This window comes from Grammomys surdaster, unplaced genomic scaffold, assembly GCF_004785775.1.
Source record: "Grammomys surdaster isolate TR1022 unplaced genomic scaffold, NIH_TR_1.0 234, whole genome shotgun sequence".
Taxonomy (NCBI): Eukaryota; Metazoa; Chordata; class Mammalia; order Rodentia; family Muridae; genus Grammomys; species Grammomys surdaster.
Window position 1 is genome coordinate 639,206 of NW_021604679.1, and position 24,047 is coordinate 663,252.

Consider the following 24,047-nt stretch of genomic DNA (forward strand, 5'->3'; position numbering starts at 1 on the left):
TAGTGGATTGGCTTCTGTCTTAGGCATGAAACAGTTAAACATGATATGTGTGCCAGGGTTTTAATCAGGCATAGCAACAAAAAGCTTCCTCGGTCCTCTTCTACAAGATTTTGTCACAGTGAAATGCCTTGCTTAGGGCCATCCATCTGTTAATGTTGACTCATGGTAGGGCTGAGTTCGCATGCTTGCTCACTAGTATAGTTGTTAGCCATGTGTGTGCATGTGTGTGTGCATGAGAGAGAGCGCAACAGAGATAGATAGATAGACAGACAGACAGACAGACAGACAGACATAGATTGTTGGACTAAGCTAAAAAATGTTTTTATTCTTTAAAGCATATCCTAGTTCAGGTTTATAGTCTAAAATTTATTACTGAAAGATTTTTCTCTTATTCTTAAAATTTTCTATTACATTTTAGACAATTTCATATGACAGAATTAGAATTAATGGTCTAATATTGCTCACTAACTCTTCAGGATTCCGTTAATATAAAATTGACAAAAGGTAAGTACATGGGATTAAAACTGCTCTGCACCATGACCGATAGCAGTATTCTCACTGGACTAAACAGGCCCTATTTTCAATAAAATCCGAGAAGGATCCTTTCCCTGGAGTCCTGTTAGACTAGGGCGGCTGTTAGAACTGTCATTTCCACACAAAAGGGGAAGGGCTGGGTTTTACAAACGGGAAGCCTAATTGGGAGCTCCTCGTGGCTGTACCCTTGACATTTATTTCAGCCTCATCAACAAAACAGAAAACAGCCATACTAATTAGCAGACCAGCACACAAATTACTATTTGTTGGGGGTAGATTATAGATTCACAGTCTATTCCAAAGACAAGCAAAGTAACAGGATAGACATATTTAAATTCTCCTCAACAGCATCCACACTATAGACTTTGCTTATGTTAAATAAAGATACATTCAAATGATCAAAATTTCATTTGATATTCTGAAAACTAAATAAAAACAAAATCTTTCTTTGGTGAGTCTTGGTAGAAGCTGGAAAAGCTTCTTTCCACAGTTGGGTCCGTGTCTGACAATTAAATGGACTCAGAATGGGACGAGACAAGTCCAGTCAGAGTCATTTTTTAATGTAGCTGACAATAAAATAAACATCATCTTACAATGCTATAGACAGGAGAGTTATTCATAATACAAGATGTATATTGCTTTTCAAATCATATACTAAAGTCAGCAGTCAGGACCCCATTTAGAATGAAGATGAATACCTGCTACTTCTGTGCCCACAGTGTTGTCTAGTGACTAAGGACAGGAATTTCACGAGGGGAGAAAGTCTAATAGGGCCATTGTCACAAAGGACTTGGCACTCCAGACACATGTGTGTATATGAACTGCTACCAATTGTAGACTACCTATTATACTCATTGTTTAAGAAGATATTTTATTTACATTATCTATAATTCTTATAGCAGCCTAGGAAAATAATGTATAATGTTAACAATATATCAATTAAAAATGCAGAAAACAAGATACGGGGATATTTTATTTTACCGAATGTCAAAAGCAATTTCCTTTTTAAAACCAAGTCTGGTCTAGCTCTGTACTAATTTTTCCATCAGATGCACTTGGGAAGGATCACAGTTAATGATAATGTATCTCCTATGGGAAAAATTCCACACGAAGGTCTAATATGCTCTTAGGAACCACAGAAAGTCACCTGTGAAAGTGATGGAGAATTTATTTATTGGTTAATTTGCTTAAATGTAATCATCTTGCCATTTTGTATACTTTAAGATATACAACTTAAAAATCCATTTCTAGAAATTAACATGAAATATGAAAAACAGAAGTTATTAAATTATAATAAAAATGTTTTATACTGCTATAAAAGGAAAATTTAATAATTAGCATATGAAGATTCTCTTAATATAGACATTTGGAAAAAAGATTCCTGTGATTTAAATGTTTTTATCTTAAGGAATTCTATTTAAAATGTTTTTCCTCATCATAAAAACCTCTGTTCTCTGTGGTAAATATCATCATTGAAGTACTCTATTACAGAGCTGGTAAAAAGTTTCCAAGAGCGATTTAAAGCACTGAAGCTCATGCACAGTCAAGAACAGAGCATAGTAGTGGTGTCAGAAAAGCAGATAGGAGAGCGCTGCCTGGTTTAATGTCAATATGTGATGTCCTGGCCACTTTCTATACACATAATGACTTTATTCAAAGACATGCTTTAGTAACACAATCAGAATTTGATAATAAGGTCTGAAGTTAATAACAGTCTATGAAAAATAAGCTTAATAAAAGGAAAAATAGACAAATTACTTAGCTGGTACAAAAATACTCTCATGAATTCAGAATATTTCCATGTTTTTCTTATTAACAGCTGGTACCTAGGAAAGGTCCTAGACACAGTGGCCACTGAATTGCTAGATGAGTGGCCTTCTTCATAAAGATCTACTGGCCTCCTTCATTCCTAAGATGGCTGAGGCACAATTGTTTCTACTCAAATTCATGTAAAGCCACCATCCCCACCCACATGGTCTGCTCTGTCCTGCCCTTCTGCCATGTGAAAAGGTGCTACAGTATCTTTATGTCTTTATGACACATGAGCCTTTACTCAGGCTCTCCAGCCTTCAAACATTCCTTATGTATTGCTCAAGCTCAGGTGTTCTGTTACTGTCGTACACCACTGGCTAAATCAGACATGCAACAGCACTTTATTATCATAAACATCTCATAGTACTGTGATTATTAATACTGACTGTTGATTTGATGAGCTTTTAAATAATCACAGTAGGTCTGTGAGGCTTGTTTCAGATTGACTGGGCTAGTAAGAAAGGAAGATTCCCCCTGTGTGTGGGCAGCACTATCCCACAGCTTGGGGCACAAACTGAGTAAAAGGAAGAAGGAAGCTCCAGGCACTCCTTCTACTCCTTCCTGACTGCACATGCTATGTGACCAGCTGCCTTAAAGTCCACAACATCCCCAACATGGTTCATGACCTCAAACCATGACAAAAATAAACCCACCCTTCCTTCCTTCCTTCCTTCCTTCCTTCCTTCCTTCCTTCCTTCCTTCCTTCCTTCCTCCCTCCCTCCCTCCCTCCCTCCCTCCCTCTCTCCCTCCCTCCCTTCCTTCCAAGTGACTTTGTCCTGGAAACAAGAAAAGTAGCTAGTAAGAACACTGGAATGGCAACAGTACCACTGCTGTAATCAACCCTGCTATGTGATTTATAGTCTTTTGAATAGTGGTATAGGAAGAACGTGGAAGAATTTGGAACTTTGTCATAGAAAAGCCCATGAAAGCTGTAATTAGAGACGAGCAGGCCATTCTCACTGGAGCTGGAAGACAGGAGTGCAGACGGGAATGTGTGCAGAGGACTGGCTCATGAAATTTCAAATTGCAAGGGCTCTACTGGGATCTGAGCTAGTCTATTCATGTGGTAATGGCATCAAGAACTGGCTGCATTCTGCTTGTTTTCTGAAAACTCAAGTGAGGCTGAATATAGAGGAAATGAACTGACTCCTATGGTGGAGGAAATGTCAAGACAGGAGAGCACTCAGGCTGTGGGCTGCTTTCTTCCAGTGAGAGGCAGTGAAAAGTGGCACCAAACATGGAAAAGGTACAGTGTGGTAAGAAAAAGAGCATGGGCAAACTTCACCTTACAGATGAAGTAGGTTTAAAAGCAGCCAGAATTGCTACAGAGATGGATGACATTAAGGATGAAACCTAGACTGAACACTGGACAATAAGAAACAGGTTTTGAGAGTGAGATCTAACTTGTCATAGGATCCACATTGTGAAAATGCAAGTTTATCTGAAAGTAGATGGCCTGGATTGAGAATTTTACTGACAGAGTTCTGTGCTCCATAGGGACTACCTAGAGATGTGGCATCAGGGTCAGCTGACAAATGGTGATGCCATTGTGGTCCAAGAGAGCCAGGCACACAAACAAATGGCACCTGAACTTGACAGCTTACATTGTTCACTAGGTACTGATTGTGCGGGCATAAAACATAAAGAAGGGCGTCAGGAAAGAAAGACAAAGTTCCAGAGAGCTGTTGAGGTGAGGCAATGTGTGGCAGGGTTGCAGTTGCTGTAAAGACATCTAAGGAGCCATTTAATCAAACTAAGAAAGTATAAATCACAGTGCAGAGTCTTGAATTTTGAAGATGCTGAGTGTTTGAGACATTAGCTGAAGAAAATTGAGTGTAAGTACTACAGCTGGTTCAAAACACTATGTGCTCCAGGTTGCAAAGATGGAGGAAAGGGGCTACCCAAGTCTTTTACCCAGATGATTCTATCATGAGCCAGATACAGGACATGAAGCTGCAGGATTTAGTGCTCGCTTACTGGCTGTTGGTCTTGTCTGGCCAGGTCACTGCTATCCCATCTTTCTTCCTTTATGGAGTGGGATGTATATTCTGTGCCACTGTATATTGGTATTACGTTAGTTAAGAGACTGCCTTGAGTCTCAGATGAGAGGTGGAGTCTGGACTTTTAAATACCATGACACTACTAGAGACTAGAGACTTCTGGGAGTGTGTTAAATGCACTTTGGATTATGGGATAGCTATGAGCCTATGAGGACAAAAGGTGGAAGGAAGGAAGGAAGGAAGGAAGGAAGGAAGGAAGGAAGGAAGGAAGGAAGGAAGGGAAATGGTTTTAAAGTGACATGTTTGAGTGTCAACATGACAAAATCTGGTTCCTCTTGATTTCCCTATTGATGGTGTTTAGAATCCCATGGAAACGACTTCTGGAGGGATCTGTGAGGATTTTCTATATTGGTTAGGTTTTCTGTACTTCTGGGTAACATCATTCAATGGGCCGTGATCCCGGACTGAACTAGAAAGTAAAAACCAGAGCTGAGAATCAGAGCTCTTCTCATTCTGTTCTCCTGACAGTGTATCCGACCAGCTGCTTAAACACCTGCTTCCATGCAGACTTCCTGCTACAGTGTGTGTACCCCGACACTGTGAGTCAAATAAACCCTTCCTTTCTTAAGGTGTCCTTTTCTGGCCCTAATCTTGTATGAGCCACAGACATTGCTATGACTAGCCTAGCTGTCAGCCTTGGCGGCTGTCATAAAAGCAGCTTTGCAGACACTATATGGATTTAACTCTAAAGCTCATTTCTAAAGATACCTAATAAACCACGATTTGGTATGTGAGGTTTAATTGGTTAAAACCTTCGGGAGTCTACTCTAAAATAAAAGATCACATTGCTATTTTTCTAAACAGTTTGCAACTAGGAACAATATTTTTAGTAATATCAGCATTTGAACAGAAGTTTTAAATAATAATAGCAAATAAAATATCTAGGTATAGAAAAACCATGCATATAGTCCCCATGCCATGATGGTTTGGCTTCGTGACTTTTTAGGTTTACTATGGAGAAAAGCAATATACTTTAAGTAAAAATGATCTTTCAACTTTTGAGTTGTTTCCAGCTAGTGATAAATGATACAGACCATTCCTTGATTCTGGGCAGCACAGGGACTCAGCTTCCTGTCACACATGCTGTCACAAACGGGAAGAGCCCTTAGTGTACCATGCTGGTAGTTAAGATGTTATCCAGGAAGCATCTTCAAAGCATTTTCAGTTACAACATGAACAGCTACAATGTGTCCATCAAGAGGCACCCCAACACGGGAAGAGGCACATCCGCACAGTACTTCACCCGTGGATTTCCAAACATTGTTTTAATATTGGATGTCTGGGTTATGCATCTTATGTTTGCAGTAAAGGCAGCTTATTATTGTTGTTCTATGGTACTCTGTCCATACACAGCACATAATCACAGATTTAAATATCTCTCAGACTCACTGGGGTATAAACTCTTTGAAGACATGATGAAACACAAGTTAGGTAACCAGTATGCAAAAGGCTTGTGAATGACACTATTTAACATTTTATACAGTTTTTAAGGTGCTACAATATCTGTAGATACATATGGAGATATCTTGTGAACATGAATTATCCTAATACCAAATTAATTATTCAGACAGCTTATACGCAGAGCCAATATTATAATAAATATTACCGTAAGATTATATTTGGAATATGACCTGCTGTCCAGGTTCTGTGTGGGATGTTCCGTGTCTGCATCAAGATGGAATTTTTAGAGTAGGGCTATCTGTTTTTCCATTTCAGTCCTGAGTGCACTACTCTCCCCCTTGACCAGCAATGCTGATTTTTGAATAAGAGAAGTATCAATGGCTCAAATTATTCCTAAAGAATTTTTTGAAATTGTGTAATCTGAGACCGGGGGCACAAAGGGCAAGCATCCTTACCTGGGAAAGCTTATGCTTCTCTCTGTCTTCTCCCTTTTCATTGTGTAAAGTGTAAACTGGTGTATACTGTACCAAACCAGAACAGGGCACATAATCCTCCTCATTGTCCTATACATGAAGAAAAGTACAATTATTTTAAAATACTCCACTTTTAAACTAAAGTTATTTCATTAATAAGGTTGCCTGGATAACATGAAAAGAAAAAACACACTATAGGTATAATTTTAAAGAATATGCTGAGGAAATAATGATTTTCTATGCTGTGATTTAATTAAATTAAAAAAACATTCATACTTTGACTACTTGAAATAAAATTTATATTAAGATAAATGTTCTAGAATGGAAGATTTTTTAAGTATTTTATTTTCTTCGAAAGTAAAAATTCAGAACACAAATTATTAGATGTAATTTGTAATTAAACCAAACACATAAATATGTATATATAAGCATCCACATGATACCTGGAATACCGATAGATTCCAAATCAAATTATCATATGTGACCTTTTATAAATTAGGAACATTCCTCAGTGTAGTAACTACCATTGGGATGAACCTATAAAACCAAATGGTGGCATTTTTTGATTAATTTCAACCCAAAGATATTTTTTTAAGTGATCAGGTTGAAGCAAGATCTTCACTTGTAGTACAATGGCAATCAACTTTATGAAAACATATATCCTGCTAAAAGTATCTTTGAAGACCTCCACATTCTATGAAAACATCAAGCAATACAAAGATTATTCAGTGGACACATATAGAATAGCTGAGAGTTAGTTGCCGGAGGACTTGTTAAAAAAATACATTCTTGAACAAAGGGAGAGCTTATCTTAAAAGCCATTAAAACAAGTGTTACAGTTTCTAGAGCAGGGGATACAGACTCATACAAAATCAGGGTGAAGTAGGAAGACCAAGAAGGCAGACGCACCTTGTGTTTCAGCCTGCTCTTCACCTCCCTTAGTCCCAGTCTGGCGTGACTCTTTGCCTAGGAAATGAGAATAAGTGTGTCTAGCTTCTTACGCTTCCATTATTATTTACTAAATAAACAGATATGTAAGATTATCTCTAATAAAGTTTGCTAACTATCGTATTACTAGAAAAGAAACAAATTATATCCTAATACTATTTCCAGGGAGGCCATCCAGTTACCACTTTACCAAGCCTAAACTGTTGTTTAAAAGGCTCAATCTGTATTGCATACAAACACACTAAGGTTAACATTCAGCCTAGAATCAATCGAGTACCCGATCCCTGTATGAATTTAAAGTTGTGACCAATGAGAGAGGGAAAGAGACAAAGTAAATCACAGCATCAAGTTATTTGGACAAATGTATAAGCTTCAAGAAACTAAAGCAATTTTAGAGAGCATTGTTGAAGTGCTTTTTCAGACAAATACTAGCACAGGCATCTTAGGGGAGTGGTATTTCACACAGAGATTTTCCAGCAAAAATTAAAAGTCATTGAACAATTTCACGCCAACTTTATATTTCTCTAGGATTTGTCCTCATGATTCAGTGTCTCCAGTTTGACTGTGAATGGTGGGATCCAACTTAAGACAACTGGGAGCTTCATAATGGTGGGACCTTTGTTGCCCTGGAGATTTTTACTCAGAGTATTCCGGATAAAAACAGACATAAGGAAGCCTCATTTATGTTGTGTTTCCCGACTGTGTGCTGGGTGCTTAGATACACTGCACTGTTTGTTGTTCCACCTCCAAGATTACATTGCTCCCAAGACACCATATAAAAGAGTACAGTGATGCAGGAAGATTAAGTCTGTATTGTCTAGATCCAAATCTGGGTTATATTTAGTTGTGAAATCTAATGTCTCCATTTTCAAGGAGTAAGGAACAAGCAATGTTTTTCAAACACATCAGTGTTTTAAGCCTCACCAAAAAGAAGACAGCATAAATCTTATCTACAGACACACAGTCTGGACTTCAGTCCCAAAGCCCTTGCTACCACTGTAAGTACTCACAGGTTAGTACCTGTGCTGCTTCCTAAGTTGTTTTTGAGGGGAGTCAAAATATGACTCTCAAGTTCTCTGAAGGAAAGGTTCTTTCCGAATTAGTATGTGTAAGCTCAGAACATCATTGACATACAGTTAAGCACTCAAGCAATGTTCTGAACTGAACATAATTATTTTCACATTATTTAAAAGCAAAACTGAAAAATATTACAATAGAAAATCTCTAACTATCTAACACTAGAATATATCCTCTGGTTTGTTGTTGTTGTTGTTATTGTTGTTTGTTTGTCTGTTTTTGTATTTTGGGGAATCAATAAAGACATTTCATTCCTTACTTTATTTGTTAAGCAATTGAATCAAAGGGTCCTATATCCATCCTTACGTTGTGATAAAGTAAGCAATTATCAAAGAAAAAAACTTTTGTTCTTATCTCTTGGAATTTGGGGCCAGTTTTACTTTCCTCATACTGTTTTTGAATTATTTTCTAGCCTATATGTCATACAGTTTCCTTATTGCCCATAGTATACAAAGTTGAATCTAATGTCAGCCTCTTCCACAATGTTCGAATTTGTCCACTGGTTAGTTCTAACGTCAACCTAGAAGATGAGGTAAAGTTTCCATCTACTTTGCAGCTTAGGCACACCAAGGTTGTATGTTTCATTAATAAAATACCCTAATCAAAAGACAGATTAACTATGCATTTCATCTGATTGTGCTTCTTTTGTTTATGACTAGGTGTTTGTTGTCTCTTAGTTTTGTTTATGGTTCCTATAAGCATGAAAAGGCACAAACTCAGTGAGTTTAAAAATATTTCAGCAGGCTGTAGTATAAAAAACCTTATAAGTGCAAGACAGAAATCATATTCACTTAAATGAAAGCACAGATGTAACCATGGTACTGTGTCTGACCACCACTAACAGCGTCTCTCCTACAATACCTTTCCTGGTCTCTGCTCTGACTCAAGATGAGCACAAGGCCTAACTCACAGTGGATGAGTTGGTGTTTCTATTGCTGTGGTAAAACACCATGATCAAAAGCAACTTAGGGAGGAAAGGGTTTATATCATCTTATAGCTTGTAGTTTATCAAGTGGTGAAGTCAGGTTAGGAACTCAGGCAAAGCAGGATGGCGAGAGCAAGGAGTTGTGTAAAGGCCACGAAGGAGTGCTGATGGGTGGCTAGCTCCTCCTGGCTTGGTCAATCTGCTTTCTTACACCATCTATGACTACCTGCCCAAGGATACATCACCCACAATGACCATGGCCTCCTACAGCAATCATCAATCGAGAAAAGATGCTCCAGGTTTGCACACAGGCCAGTCTGGTGGAGGTGTTTTCTCAGTTGAGGCTCCTCTTACAATTGACTCTTGCTAATAGGCAAGCAAATTGCTTGCTCAATAAATAACTGAAGTAAAAACATGTCTTTAAGTTTTGAAAAACTTATTATGTTAATCATACAAACATTTTACTGAGGATGCATCTAAAGATGGATTCTTATAAAGTTACAACTGCCCTGGAAACTTTCAGAAACATAGAATATATATAACCATATAGCCATATAACCAGTGAGAATTGGTCTCATTATGTTGTCCCTTAAGGAGCTCACCATCTTGAGATCAATATGTTCAGATGTCATAAGTGACAAATCAAATCCTACAATTCTTATGGGAGCAAGGGAAGGGCTGTACTTTTTTTGTAGGTAAGGGGTGGGAGTGTGAAGAAAACTAGGTGAAGCATGTAAGTCTCAGAGAGGAGGCAGTGTCACCAGTTCAGTAAAGAAGAAATGGAAGTTCCCAGTAGGAGAAACAGCATGAGCAAGGACAGAATGCAGGCAATAGGAACAGTCGAGTGGTTTGGAAGTCTGTTAAACTGAGGGGTGGGGGTAGCCTCAGCAGAGCAGGACTAGGTGGGGCTGGTCCCCGCTGCTCGGGAACCTAAGCTGCTGTAGTAAAGAGCACCTTTCACTACTTATTTATTGCTATTCTTGTCACCATATTCTGTAAGCCACAGTAAATCTCTGAGGAAACATGGAGAGTTAAAGCATCATCTAGTGAACAGATGATAGATACCACACAGTGTTCTGCTCATTTTCTCCTCAAGCAAAGAAGGAATCTATAAAATATACTGTAGGAATTAAACTAATCTCCCAACTAGCATCTAATGTGGACTGCTTCAAAATTTGCTAAATGATTTTGTTGATAACTTTTAAGTAAAACAAGGAAATATTTAGATTATATAAAGAAAATAATTTTCCATACAGTATTATTTTAATAAAAGACTTTATTTTGCTCAATATGAACTCTAAACATTTTGTAAAGCTTATTTTAAAAATGGAAAACAGAGCTGTAGATATAATAGCTCAGAAGGTAACAGTGCTTGCCATACCAGCATAAAGACCTATATTCGATCACCAGACCAGAGTAAAAGGCTGCATGGCTATTGTATTTACAGCTGCACTTGTATTTACAGCTGGAAAGGCAAAGGCAGGCAGATTCATGAGGCTCCTGGACTTCACCTGACCTGGCCTGATAGTAAGCTCCACCCTCTTATGGGAGACCCTGTTTAACATTATAAAGACACAACTGGTCAAAAACACTGAGAACAACCACCCATGGGTGCTCAGTCCACTCAAAAATCCATAGCACAACCCCACAGCTGAGGCTCAAGGAGCATCGTGGAAACACTCTAGGAGCCCAGTGCAGGATGTGTGCTCTGAGAAAATATCTTCTACAGATGACAGGGAAGCTGCACCCAGGAGATCCCAACAATATGGCTGCCTAAACAACAACTGATGTGGATGTGCCATGTGGATGGAAAAATTCTAACAGGGCTTGATTCCTAGAAAATGAGCTACTAGAAGTTAACGGCAGCTGAGAGAGAAAGGGAATCCGTCTTCTCCAGAATGAGGTTAGCCAAGCCCAAGAGGTTATGCCTAACCACACGAGAAACACTCAATGAACTCAAGTTGTATTTATAACTTATATACATATATACTTAAATACATACACAGATGTAACAATTATATTTTAAGAATGAATTTGAGGAGTGTAACTCACACCAGAAGAACAAGAAGGAGGAGGAGAAGGAAGAGGAGGAGGGAAAGGAGGAAGGAAAGAAGGAGGAAGAAGAGGAGAAGGAGGAGAGTGACATAAATACAATACTCACATGAAGTTCTCAAAAAAAAGAATGTAGAAAGTAATTATACACTGACCTTAAGTAAATAAAAATGCCATTAAAAAAGAAACAAAAGTAAATGTATGCATACAAGCATGCAAGCATGCCAGTGTGTGTGTGCGCACGCGCACACACACACACACCGTTCATGTAATTTTATCAGCAGAAGTGTGAAATTCAGAGAGGAAACTTACAAATTTGTATGCAGTCCGCACAGCAGGAGTTGCTTTGGTCACTGCCGTGTTGAACAATGCACCTCCTTTCTGAAAGAAGAGACACAGTTTTAAAGACTTGTGGGCAAACTGTCCGAGAAAAATGAAACATTATCGGTAATCCAGAAGAATAACTCCAAGTTAAAGACCCTTAAAGTTATGTCAAGTATTTTTAATATTTTCTATTTTATAATGATTTAAAATAGAATTTAAATATTCTACTTGGTTCTTTTCAGTTGGTGTAAAGCATCATTTAAGAGTCATTTCATCATGAGGCTGAAATAAACAAGTACTATGGACAATACTGAATACAAACGTAAAGGTTCTCAATAGAGAGAAGATGATGATTATCAGCTGGCTTGATGCTGGGCAATAAAGAACTCATCTGTGCGAGATTTTCTTCATTAGAACAAATCATGCTAACAAAACACTGTTCTCTAGTAAAACCCCATCAGACCTTCTACTGCACCCTAGTCCTTTGTCTGCTTTCTCTTCCTATGAAAATCACTTCAAAAGAAAAGGATTTATTACATCATTCAAGTCAGAGTCTATCATCAAAGAGAGCTAGGGCAGGCACTCAAGCAGGAACCTGAAGGGAGAGCCTGGCTCACTGGCTCCCTCCCAAGCTCCTAGTCAGCTGCTTTTTTTAAACCTCCTAGGACCACCTGTCCAGGGCGGCACTCCCCACTGTGGGCTGGTCCATCAATCATTAATCAAGACAATGACACACAGCCATGCCCACAGGCCAACATGATAGATGCATTTCCTCAACTGAAGTTCCCTCTTCCTGAAAGTATCACACTGCCAGAAACTAAGCAGCACATGGGTGTTCTGACCTATAATATAATACGCAGGCAAATGTTGGCTTTGAATAAGACTTTTACTTCTGAACTAAACACTTTCATTTTAAATTTCCTTTATAATTATCAACAAAGTATAAACAAAAATACGTAGTGTGATAAAATATACACATTTCAAATTAAACAGTGTTAAGTATAGCCAGAATACTTTTTCTCAACATTTCTCTCTACACTTTCTAGAGTGAAAAGGGAAGAAACAAAAGGCATATGCTTACCTTGACAGTATACACCCACTGTTGATATGACCGCGGGCTCCCTGGAAAAGACAAACATTAGATGCCAAGGATAGCTGCTAAAAGGTAAAATTAGAAACACAGCTCGTCCAGAAGCAGCATGCTCAGCAGTCCAGTAGGACCCTTTAGGACCCTTTACTGGCCTGTTGTAAGAGCAGGACCAGGGTCCTGAGAGGGAGTGCACCATACAATCAGGACTCACACCAGCAAGCACTATTTTTCATCCACACGTGAACCTAAGGCTTCACTATATTCTCTCATGAGGTATAAGTTCATATTCAGCTTTTTATAGGTCATAAGATGTTTTCACCTACTGTATATGGTCTGCATTTCCCTACTGTAAAGTATGCAAAACAGGCAGTGCCAATGAGAAAGTCAAGGTTTCTGGTTGTGCCTGAACCTCTAGAAGGGAGAAGGATGATGACTAGTTCTATTAGTGGCCAACTAAATTAAGAATCAAGTATTTTAAATCCTGATTCATTGCTTCTTCAATGCCAAAATGCCACCTCCAGGACTGCTTAATAACAAAACAGAACAGACCAAGTTATACAGGGACTCCCTCCTCCTAATTTCAAAAGTGATTGCCTTATAAAAAAAGGGGGTAGGGGCTGCTCAAAGTTGTATTCTGAAAAGACTACAAGTCAGGAAAACTGTAAGGGCTGGGTGGTTGGATGTTATGGGAGGAAGCAGATAGAAGGTAGGCAATGAGAAGAGGGAGGGGGTTCTTCCCCACCTTCTCTATTAGTTTCAGTGTATCTGGTTTTATGTGAAGATCCTTTATCCACTTGGACTTGAGCTTTGTACAAGGAGATAAGAATGGATCGATTTGCGTTCTTCTACATGTTGTCCTCCAGTTGAACCAGCACCATTTGTTGAAAACGCTGTCCTTTTCCACTGGACAGTTTTAGCTCCTTTGTCAAAGATCAAGTGACTATAGGTGTGTGGGTTCATTTCTGGGTCTTCAATTCTATTCCATTGATCTTTCTGCCTACCTCTGTACCAATATCATGCAGTCTTTATCACTATTGCTCTGTAGTACAGCTTGAGGTCAGGGATGGTGATTCCTCCAGAAGTTCTTTTATTGTTGAGAATAGTTTTTGGTATCCTGGGTTTTTGTTATTCCAAATGAATTTGAGAATTTCTCTTTCTAATTCAGTGATGAATTGAGTACTTGGGCACAGGGGGAAAGTTCCTGAACAGAACACCAATGGCTTATACTCTAAGATCAAGAATTGACAAATGGGACCTCATAAAATTGCAAAGCTTCTGTAAGGTAAAGGACACTGTCAATAGACAAAATGGCAACCAACAGATTGGGAAAAGATCTTTACCAATCCCACATCCGATAGAGGGGTAATATCCAATATATATAAAGAACTCAAGAAATTAGACTTCAGACAACCAAATAAATAAGCCTATTAAAAAATGGAGTACAGAGCTAAACAAAGAATTCTCAACTGAGGAAACTCGAATGGCCGAGAAGCACCTAAGCAAATGTTCAGCATCCTTAGTCATTAGGGAGATACAAATCAAAACAACCCTGAGACTCCACCTCACACCAATCAGAATGGCTAAGATCAAAAACTCAGGTGATAGTAGATGCTATCGAGGATGTGGAGAAAGAGGAACACTCCTCCATTGTTGTTGGGATTGCAAGCTGGTACAACCACTCTGGAAATCAGTCTGGCAGTTCCTCAGAAAATTGGACATAGCATTACCTGAGGATCCAGCTATACCACTCCTGGGCATATACCCAGAAGATGCTCCAACATAACAAGGACATATGCTCCACTACGCTCATAGCAGCCTTATTTATAATAGCTAGGAGCTGGAAAGAACCCAGATGTCCTTCAACAGAGGAATGGATACAGAAAATGAAATATTTACAGAATGAAGTATTAGAAACAGCTATTAAAAATAATGAATTCGAGAAATTCTTAGGTAAATGGATGGAACTAGAAAATATCATCCCGAGTGAGGTAACCTAATCACAAAATAACACACATGGTATTCACTCACTGATAATTGGATATTAGCCCAGAAGTTCGAGATACCCAAGATTCAACTCACAGACCACATGAAGCTTATGAAGAAGGAAGACCAAGCGTGGGTGCTTCAGTCCTTCTTAGAAGGAGTAGCAAAATACTAATGGGAGCAAATATGGAGACAAAGTGTGGGACACAAACTCAAGGAGGGGTCGTCTGCAGACTGCTTTATCTGGGTATCCATCCCATGTGTAGTCACCAAAGGATGTGGATGTCAGGAAGTCAATGCTGACAGGAGCCTGATATAGCTGTCTCTTTAGAGGTCTGCCAGAGTCTGACATATTCAGAGGTGGATGCTCACAGCTAACCATTGAACTGATCATGGGGTTCCCAATGGAGGAGTTAGAGAGAAGACTGAAGGAACTGAAGGGGTTTGTGGCCCCATGAGGGGAGCAATAATACCAACCAACCAGAGCTCCCAGGGTCTAAACCACTAGCCTGGGAGCACATAGGAAGAGACCCATGGCTCCAGCTGTATAAGTAGGGGAGGATGGCCTTGTTGGGCATAGGTAAGAGAGGAGATCCTTGGTCCCATGAAGGCTGGATGCCCAGTGTTGGGGAATTCGAGGATGGGGGGGGGAGTGGGTGGGTAGGGGGATATCCTCATGGAAGCAGGAGGTGGAGGAATGAGATAGGGAGTTCCTGGGCAGGAGGAGGGAAATGGGGTAAGGGGATTACATCTGAAATGTAAATAAAATATCCAATAAAAAAATTTAAGAAAAGAAAAGTAAAAAAAAAAAGAAGAAGAAGAAGAGGGAGGGGAATAATGGAGCAGGCTGGGTTAAATGGGGTTGAATAGGAGAGCAAGGTAGAGCAAGGAGCATGGGGAGGAATAACAACACTAAATACCTCTAAAGTACCACAGGGAAACCTACTAACAGAAATAATTCCCAAAATATGCTTACATGTGAACAGTTTAAGTGGAGATGCCTTATAAATGAGTGCCTTATAAATCTCCTAAACAGCAGAAGCAAAATAGCACCAAATAAAAAGAAAAAAAGAACTCCTATTTTCTTTTCCATTTCAAATCTTCATGAATCATGCATTTTTTTTTTGCTAAGAACAATCTATGTATTTCTAAGACAATGTAAAGTACAAATAAAAATAGCACTTGATTGGCATAATTTTTAAAAATACTTTCTTATTCACTGAAATTGATAACTATGGAAATGGGCTTTCCTTTCGGTTAAGCATTTGCTCCCTCAGAACAGAACATGGGAGTTGGAAATTTTAATAAAATGAATAACTGGAATCAGTATGTAACTGGAATTAAGTAGAGCACTCTCTAAGTCAGATACTGACCAAGCCTCATATCTTTCTATGATAGAATATAAATATCCATCATATTCACTGTAACACTATTATTTTTAGTGAATACATAATAGAAATAAAATGAATTGGCTATCCATATGTGCCTTCATCTTTTCTTTCTGTAGTTTCTGGACTAGCAGTTATTACAGAATTTAAGTGTATAAAAGGATCACAGCTCTCCCCATTACTGTCACAAGATGTCATCTTCAATTCTACAAAAGCTACCAGCCCCACGGGTCATAAAGATAATGAGACAGCAGTTATGTAAATACTGTGGAGACGCCTCAAGCAATGTGTCCATAAGCTGACAATATTTTGCTTGTCTGAGTTGAAAAGTAAAAAGGCATCATTTTAACACAAAAAGTTCCATTGAAGCTGAGTTTCTGCCCATGAGTGGGAACTGAGCTGAATGAACCACATGAAGCTCCCTTGCTGAGTCAGACAAACTAACTTCCCCAAGCTCAGTGTATCTCAGGTGCTGCACTTCTGCTAGGTGAAGTCCTATGGCTGCCAAGATCATCTGCTCTTCTTTGAGGAAATTCTCTTCACCCATTTACTTCTATGCTTTATGGCAGACAATAGGTATCATTTAAGAATAAAAGTAAGGCGTGAAACATGCAGATATGTACTTATTTCTTTTTATCCTCTCAATTTTGGTAACTATTCAAATGACTAAAAACTTGCCTATCAAAGCAAACCAACAAAGATGCCAAAACGAATACAGCAAGACAGTGAGAGCAGATACATTGTTCAGATGGTTCTCACGACATACAGAGCAGTCACAGTGTGCACTCATCAATGCTAAGGGAAGAATAACTAAGACCCTGGAGGACTCAAAGAATCGTCTCTTCATGGCAGGACTATACCGTAGAATATCTGTCGACAGCATGTTAGTCTCGAACCCACTGCTTGCCTACATAATCCAACACTGGATATTCATATTTGAAAGGCATTCTAGCTTTGGAATGGTAAATGTAGAACTTTTCTAATCCTACTGCAGTTTGTAGACAAAGAGTCGTACAGATTCCCACTTCCCACTTACTGAAACAGGCAGCGTGCACACAGGCATGCCGGCGTTTTCGGCTGCACTACACTGCAGTACACTATTTCAACCAGACTCTCAGCTCCAAACTCAGACTTAGACACAGGCAGCAGTCACCATTTTCCAGATGAAGCTGCCATTAGATGGGAAACCAGTAAAGGTTACAAATTACTTGATTTTTCTGTTATTTATTTTCAATAATACTAAGAGATTATTAGAGCCAATAACTACTAATTTATGAGACAAACCTTCTTGCTTTGATAATTAATATCACAAAAATAAGTCCACAGCATAGCTCATATAAGATGAAAATTATACATAAAACAGTGTGTGTTTAGGAGAAAATAACTATTTATAAAAGACAGATATCAGAGACAGACACAAAAGTCAGATATTGTCTAGGTAATTAGTCTCAAGATTATCATTACCTCCACAGAAGCCACCTGATGTGATCTCGTCTTCGAATATATCAGAGAAACCTCTTCCTGCATTAAGCTTTGCCAGTCGACCATCAATAAACTGAAATTTAAAAGTTTCAAATGTTAATTTTTCATTTTTATAACATTAAAAATTACTTATAGAGGAAAAATGAGGGTAATGGGTAAAATAACAATAGCAATGTCCAAAACAACCATAGAAGTAATTTTATTCACAATTTCCTAAAGAAAACCATATACTACATGTAATTCTCTACATAGATATACATATATAGTTTTAATAAGCTTTTTCTTCCAGACTGATGTTTAACCCAAGAGCCAAACTACCTAACAAAAACCCTAGTATCAAAAGAAGCCTTCTCTTAAGTTGTTGGCCAGAGCTATCTAAGACTCCCAAAACACACAGCTTACTGCAACTGCCTCTCACTGTACTCAGAAGCAGACGGTGAGTCCCTACTGCTGAAGACACCATGCGCTTAGAGAACAGGGTTAACTCTATGTGCCTAGTTCAGCAGTGACTTGATGTGCTGGGGGGTGATGTGCTGATATCCAGGGGTGGTTCCCCTTCTCAGAGGAGAAGAGGAGGGAGAGTGGTGGGAAGAGCTATGGGGAGGTACTGGGAGGAAAGGTGGCGCTGATACTGGGATGTAAAGTGAATAAGTAAATAGATAATGAGAAAGTAATTCATAATAGGATAGAAATCATTCCAAGGGCTATTAAAAATACAAAACAAAACAAACAAATAATAACAATAACAAATACAGAGCCAACAGACTTGTGAGTTGGAACTAACGTGAATGCCTTTGCCATGAGGACTAGCTCTTATAGTACCAGAAGGTACTATGGAAACTTCTAGAGGAGAGAGGCAACCAGTCAATTGACCACATCAATAATGAGCATGTCACAATAACCCTACAGGTACAGAAGTGGCACACATTCCATGTAAACAACAGCTTTCAAATTGTTAAGTCTTACTTAATAAAAGGGAAACTATGCCTAGTATTGGACTTAAGTAACTACCAGTGCTAGTAACATGGTAATTGGAAAAGTCTACAACCACTAATTCACTAAACCAGCATAATGCCTAACAACAGTCTATAAACATTTGTCCTTATAGCCACAGGTGAGCATAGTTCTCATTTCTCATAAAGGAAACCTCTTCTTTCAACAGACAGAGATCACGACAGAAAACTACAACCAAACAAAGTGCAGAGTTGTGGAGCCCTCTCCCCGTGGATAAATCTACAAAATAGTCTCACACCTAAGGCTCAGGGAATGTTGCAGAAGAGAGGACAGAGAGATTGTAAGAGCCAGAGGGTCAGCGAATTGCTGTGTGCCTCTGTCTCCTAGTAAATAAAGTCTCCCCAACATGATGGGCCAAACACGTCAACCAGTCAATTGACCACATCAATAATGAGCATGTCACAATAACCCTACAGGTACAGAAGTGGCACACATTCCATGTAAACAACAGTTTTCAAATTGTTAAGTCTTACAAAAGTGGATGGGAAAGAGCCCAAGAAGCCCTAACTCTACGAATGAACACAGGTAACAGAGTGAAGCTGGGAGTGAGAGCAGTGGTCTTCCACTCATTAATTATTGCTGTGGTTTAGTGCTGGTTGGAACACATAGTCTTACTCTGCTTGGTCCCAGACACACAGTTTAAATGGAATGCAGCTGAAGGGATAAAGAATATTCAAAAGATGTTAAAGGCCATACATTTTTACTTGGCTTTAAAGGTAAATAATTACATTGATATACTGTATCAACATTTTATCTAGAGATCAAAGACAGTAATATGATGGTGGTGTCTTCACTGTATACAATAAGTGATTAATTTGAAAATAAAACAGTTAAAGGCATGTAAAATTTCACTTGCACATGTTGCAAGACAGCAGTATAAATCAAATTAAAGTGATGTAATTCCACAGACCAAGAATCATTTTTTAAAATATAGGATGAAAGGAAAATAATAAATTTAAAGCAATATATTACTCTCAAAGAAAACGAACTAAGCCATCTTTTAAAGGACTTAATTTGTTCTAAAAGATTAAGAGTTCAAAACTTTATAAAAGGTTTTCTTTTTTGTTTATGGAACAAAATCCATTCATTTCATTAAATGAGTAGAATAGTTTGAGTCAAAAAAGAGATAAATCCCAAACCTATCTAGGGACTGTGCACTTCTGAGCATGAGTAACTAGTTTCTGTAACTAAACTAGTGAGTTAGGCCAACAGAAATTCATCACTTGCTAAGATGGCATGTGCTATCACTGACTTGGCAAACATCCTGTCAGTGAGAATCAGACACTTCTCAATGTACACAAAGTAAGTGATGTTTTTAAATGCACATATAGATTATAAATGCAGATATACAATCAAATGCACATATAGATTATAAATGCAGACATACAAATACTGACACCAGGTATAGCTATCTCGAGACCGGCATTAATGGAGCGGAGGGCTGAGCACCAAGTTCTCTCAACTCCTTTAGCAATGTATATTTCAGTAACAGCTTTTGCTTTCCCCAGAGCCATGTAGCTCATGGTCATCTGACTCTGCTATCTCTACACCCACTCATAGTATGCAAGAGACTAAACAGTTTTAAGTACTGCTGCATACGATTTTGAAAGAAAACATACACACAAACACAAACATACACACACAAAACCCCAAACAAACAAACAAACAAAACCCAACTGATTTCTGTTGAAAAAATGATTTCATAATAGATTGTTTGAGTTATACTGATTATTTCATTTAGCAAACATTTTATTTTGAGATAACTGAAAGAGTCTTAAATTCGTTTCCTTTTTTACTGCTAGTAATAACAAGTAATGCTGTCAGCAGTAGTGACAGATATATAGCATCAGGTAAGCAGTGAGTAGATGTGTAATATAATTTGAAAGTCTGTTTTGAAAGATAGCATTCTGAACTCTATAATTTTTAAAAAACAAATTATAAAGTGATAAATTGACATGGGAATGAGGAGACAGCTTGGTGAGGAAAATATTTTTAAAATTCACACACATGCACACATGTGCACATGCACACCCTATCACCAGTGCTATCGCCACCATCACCAATAACATCATCAAAAGAAGCTGGGATTTGAGGAACAACATCTGAAGCTGTCTCTGGCCTCCACAAACATGAATATACTACACGCAGTTCTCAAGAAAAGTGAGATTATATATAAGATAAGGAACTATTTCTAGTCTACATCTTCAATAGTTGCAAGAACTAGGTTTTGTTAACCCATATGCCATAACATAAACAGTGAAGCAGTTTATAAGATAAACATTCTAAAGCAGCAAAGAGTTTCTTGCTCTTCTTTTGATCCTGGTATCACTAAAATCTATCCAACATTTCTAATCTTTGCACAGTTGTTTTATAGGAAACTGGTTTAATGTAAAGAAATCTTTGGTTTAAAGTCACTTCAGCAAATAGTACTATTCACAAAACTTCAGCAAGAAAAACAGAGGCCTTAAATTTGCAAAAGAACAAGCTGGGTATCTGGGAAGGTTTGGAGGGAAGAGAAAGGAAAGGAAAATTATGTAATTATGTTATAATAAAAAAAAGAATTCAGAAACCTATTGAGTTTTGAAATATAATTAAATATACAACTAATTGGAAAATGTAACACATTTTAGAAAATAGACATCATAGCAAAGCCCCCCAACCCAAATTTTTTTAAACTTATTATTCTGATCAGATTTCCAGATTAAAGTTGAAACAAAGCATCAGCTGACCAGCTGATGAGATAAATGTATGGTCTCCTTTACTGATTTCCCCACTTTGGTGTATTTCCAAAATAAATCTAAATATCCAAAATAAGTCATTATCAACATTCCATTGCCTTTAGGGTCTACACAAGACAGAAATATCTCATTGTAATCCACCTATCAAAATTAGGATGTCAATAATTAGATTTCATTATTTTGATATTTAAAGTAAAGTATTTCATTTTAGGGAAAAAAAATCTTAAAAATCATTGTGCTAGGGACAGCAGTCAGCAGTACAGTTATTTGTCAAGTGTGATAGTTTGAATAGAAACGGTTTGAATGCATAGTCTCCAGGGAATAAAACTCTTTGATAGGATTAGAAGGATTAAGAGGTGTGGCCTTGTTACATGAAGTGTGGACTAGGGGTGGGCTTTGAGGTTTCAAAAGCCCATGCCAGACCTGGTCTGTCTCTCTGTCTCTGTCCCTCTCCCAGCCCCAAGCCCCCACCCCTGTCTGTCTCTCTCTCTCTCCCTCCCTCCCTCCCTCCCTCCCTCCCTCCCTCCCTATAGGATAAAGGTATCCAGATGGAAGAGGCGATGGGGAGAACTGAGAGTAGTAGAGGGAGGAGAAACTAGGTACATTATGTGAGAAAAGAATCTATTTTCAATAAAAGGGAAAAAAAAAGAAACCTATATACTAAAAGTGTGGACAGATGGCTTAGTAATTATTTTTTTTCTTTTTACTGCTATGTCTACACATTTCCTGCTCCCTAGAGTATAGGCAAATGATTTTGCTTCCTAATTTCACCAAAAGAAAAAAGATTGAGTAGAGAAAGAAAGTATACTCAGGAGAGGAGAAGAGTTGCTATTTTATCCCCTGATCTCACCTCCCTAAGTCCACTTCTGAAGCTCCTTACAGAAAAAGGCAGAGGAGCTGGCCAGCTTGCCTCCATGGCCTCTCCCATCAGGCCTTTAATCACCATCTCCACCTCCACACCAGCAAGGCCTCTGTTATTTGATTAACACCCATGAGCATTTGACAGTTTAGCCCCCTTGAAATTCTTTACTTGCCAAGTTCTCCCTGACTTCTGCCCCACCTCACTGCTGGACCATTCTCCCTCCCACAGCTCCTTAGCTGCTCTCCCTTGCTCTGACCTTGCTCATCTCACTTGGGTGTAGCCTGATGGCTATAAAAACACTACTATCTGTGAGGAACCCTGGTTCTTTATCTCCAGTCCAATTTTCTCCTGTGCCTTGTTTGTCTGTTTGCCTACTGGATTTCTTACTTGAATATCTGATAAACATGTTGAATTTAGCATTTCTGAAACACAATTCTTGTAAGAACATTTTTTGCCACAATCCAGCCAAATCACTTAAGTGACACCAGCACCTGTCCAGCTTCCCGACTCAGAAAGCATATGATTATCTTTTTAATATTAAGTCTTTTGAAATATGTCTGGTCTCCTCATCAAAACAGATATATTGTTCCATTGCACTGTCTGTTCCCCAATGCTATCAGCTCTCAGGTACATTATACAAACAGCCTGAATCTCTTTGGGGCTCTGCCTTTGGTTACCCCACAGGAAGGCACTGCTTATGCTCAGACCACACCACTTTAAGTGATGCAGATAGACAGGGTTGTGTATGTAATCGTGTGTACATACCACTGCTCCTGCCAGTACCATTTCTCTTGACTTGTCCTGCTCTCCTTATTTCTCTACAGTACTTACAACTTAAAGCTCTACATATGTAATAATTTTGTTGCCTTGCTCCCTCCCCTTAGGAATGAAGGAGGTTCATCCCTACTTTGTTCTCTGAGACATCTCATCCAGAGCAGAGCTTTACAGAGACTATTCAAACATACTGTGCAATGGTGGAAAAGGAAGAGAAGGATTAGTAACTGTTTCAACCTTGTTAATCAGATTTCATAACACTGGAGTTTAAAGGCAGATCTGAATTGGTAAATTTAAAGGTAAGATTCAAGTAACATGCCTGTTTTGCAGACTCTGTAGGAGGCTGATGAAAGAGGACTGACAGCCATTTTGAGTGCTACTTGAACTCAAAGTGTATCTTTTGTCCTGCTATGCTACTTGCCCTGCAAATTCTTCTGCACACAAATGGTGTGTCCCTTTGCCTCATTTGCTGCTTTATTCCTTTTAACACTGTGGAATACATGCCTGGTACCACCTAATGCTGCAAGAGTCTGGAACCATCAGGGCTAGTCATGTATGTGTTGCTCTTAGCAGCAAAACACATACCAGGAATAGCTACCATGACAAAGGTCACTAAGAAAACATGGAGAATTATAACAATTTATTGTTTAAGTTAAAAGCTTTTTAAATATCTCCCCAAATCCCTAGTTAACATAAAAGGAACGTATTTGGCTTCTGACCCACTCCTTTTATCCAAGAGCTTACCAAGTCAAGGAAAAGGGGTCCTGTCATAAAATATGGTGAGCTAAGAGTCTTGCAGATTTTCCATTTCTACAAAGAACAAGAAACTGCAGATATCCCACACTTTATAATAGTATAGCAGTGCTAGTTTTGATGAGTTTTCTTATATTCAACTTTAGATTTCTTAGATACTAAAATTGTCACGATATGTTTTAGGCCTATTCCACATAGTAGATAGTTTCTCCACTGTTTTTAGTTTATTCATTAGTATTAAATACATATTAAATAGGTATTAGGATACAGAAGTACTTAAGACATAAACTATCATCCATATCATTAAAGAGTCTATAACTCAAAAAAGTCAAACAAAAGAAGAATTGTTATATGGCA

The 24,047-nt window shown here is 38.4% G+C and overlaps 1 protein-coding gene across 2 annotated transcripts in view; it reads right to left on the bottom strand.

Moving 5' to 3' along the window:
• The window catches only part of Dennd1b (DENN domain containing 1B), a 201,219-nt gene that overhangs the window by 21,033 nt on the left and 156,139 nt on the right, over positions 1–24,047 (bottom strand). For both annotated transcript variants that reach the window (XM_028773787.1, XM_028773786.1), the window contains 5 exons: positions 17,532–17,622; positions 12,688–12,728; positions 11,595–11,663; positions 7,190–7,246; positions 6,263–6,370 (listed from right to left, as the gene is read on the bottom strand). In XM_028773787.1, coding sequence (XP_028629620.1) covers positions 6,263–6,370; positions 7,190–7,246; positions 11,595–11,663; positions 12,688–12,728; positions 17,532–17,622 — 366 coding nt within the window. The remainder of the gene's footprint in view (positions 1–6,262; positions 6,371–7,189; positions 7,247–11,594; positions 11,664–12,687; positions 12,729–17,531; positions 17,623–24,047) is intronic.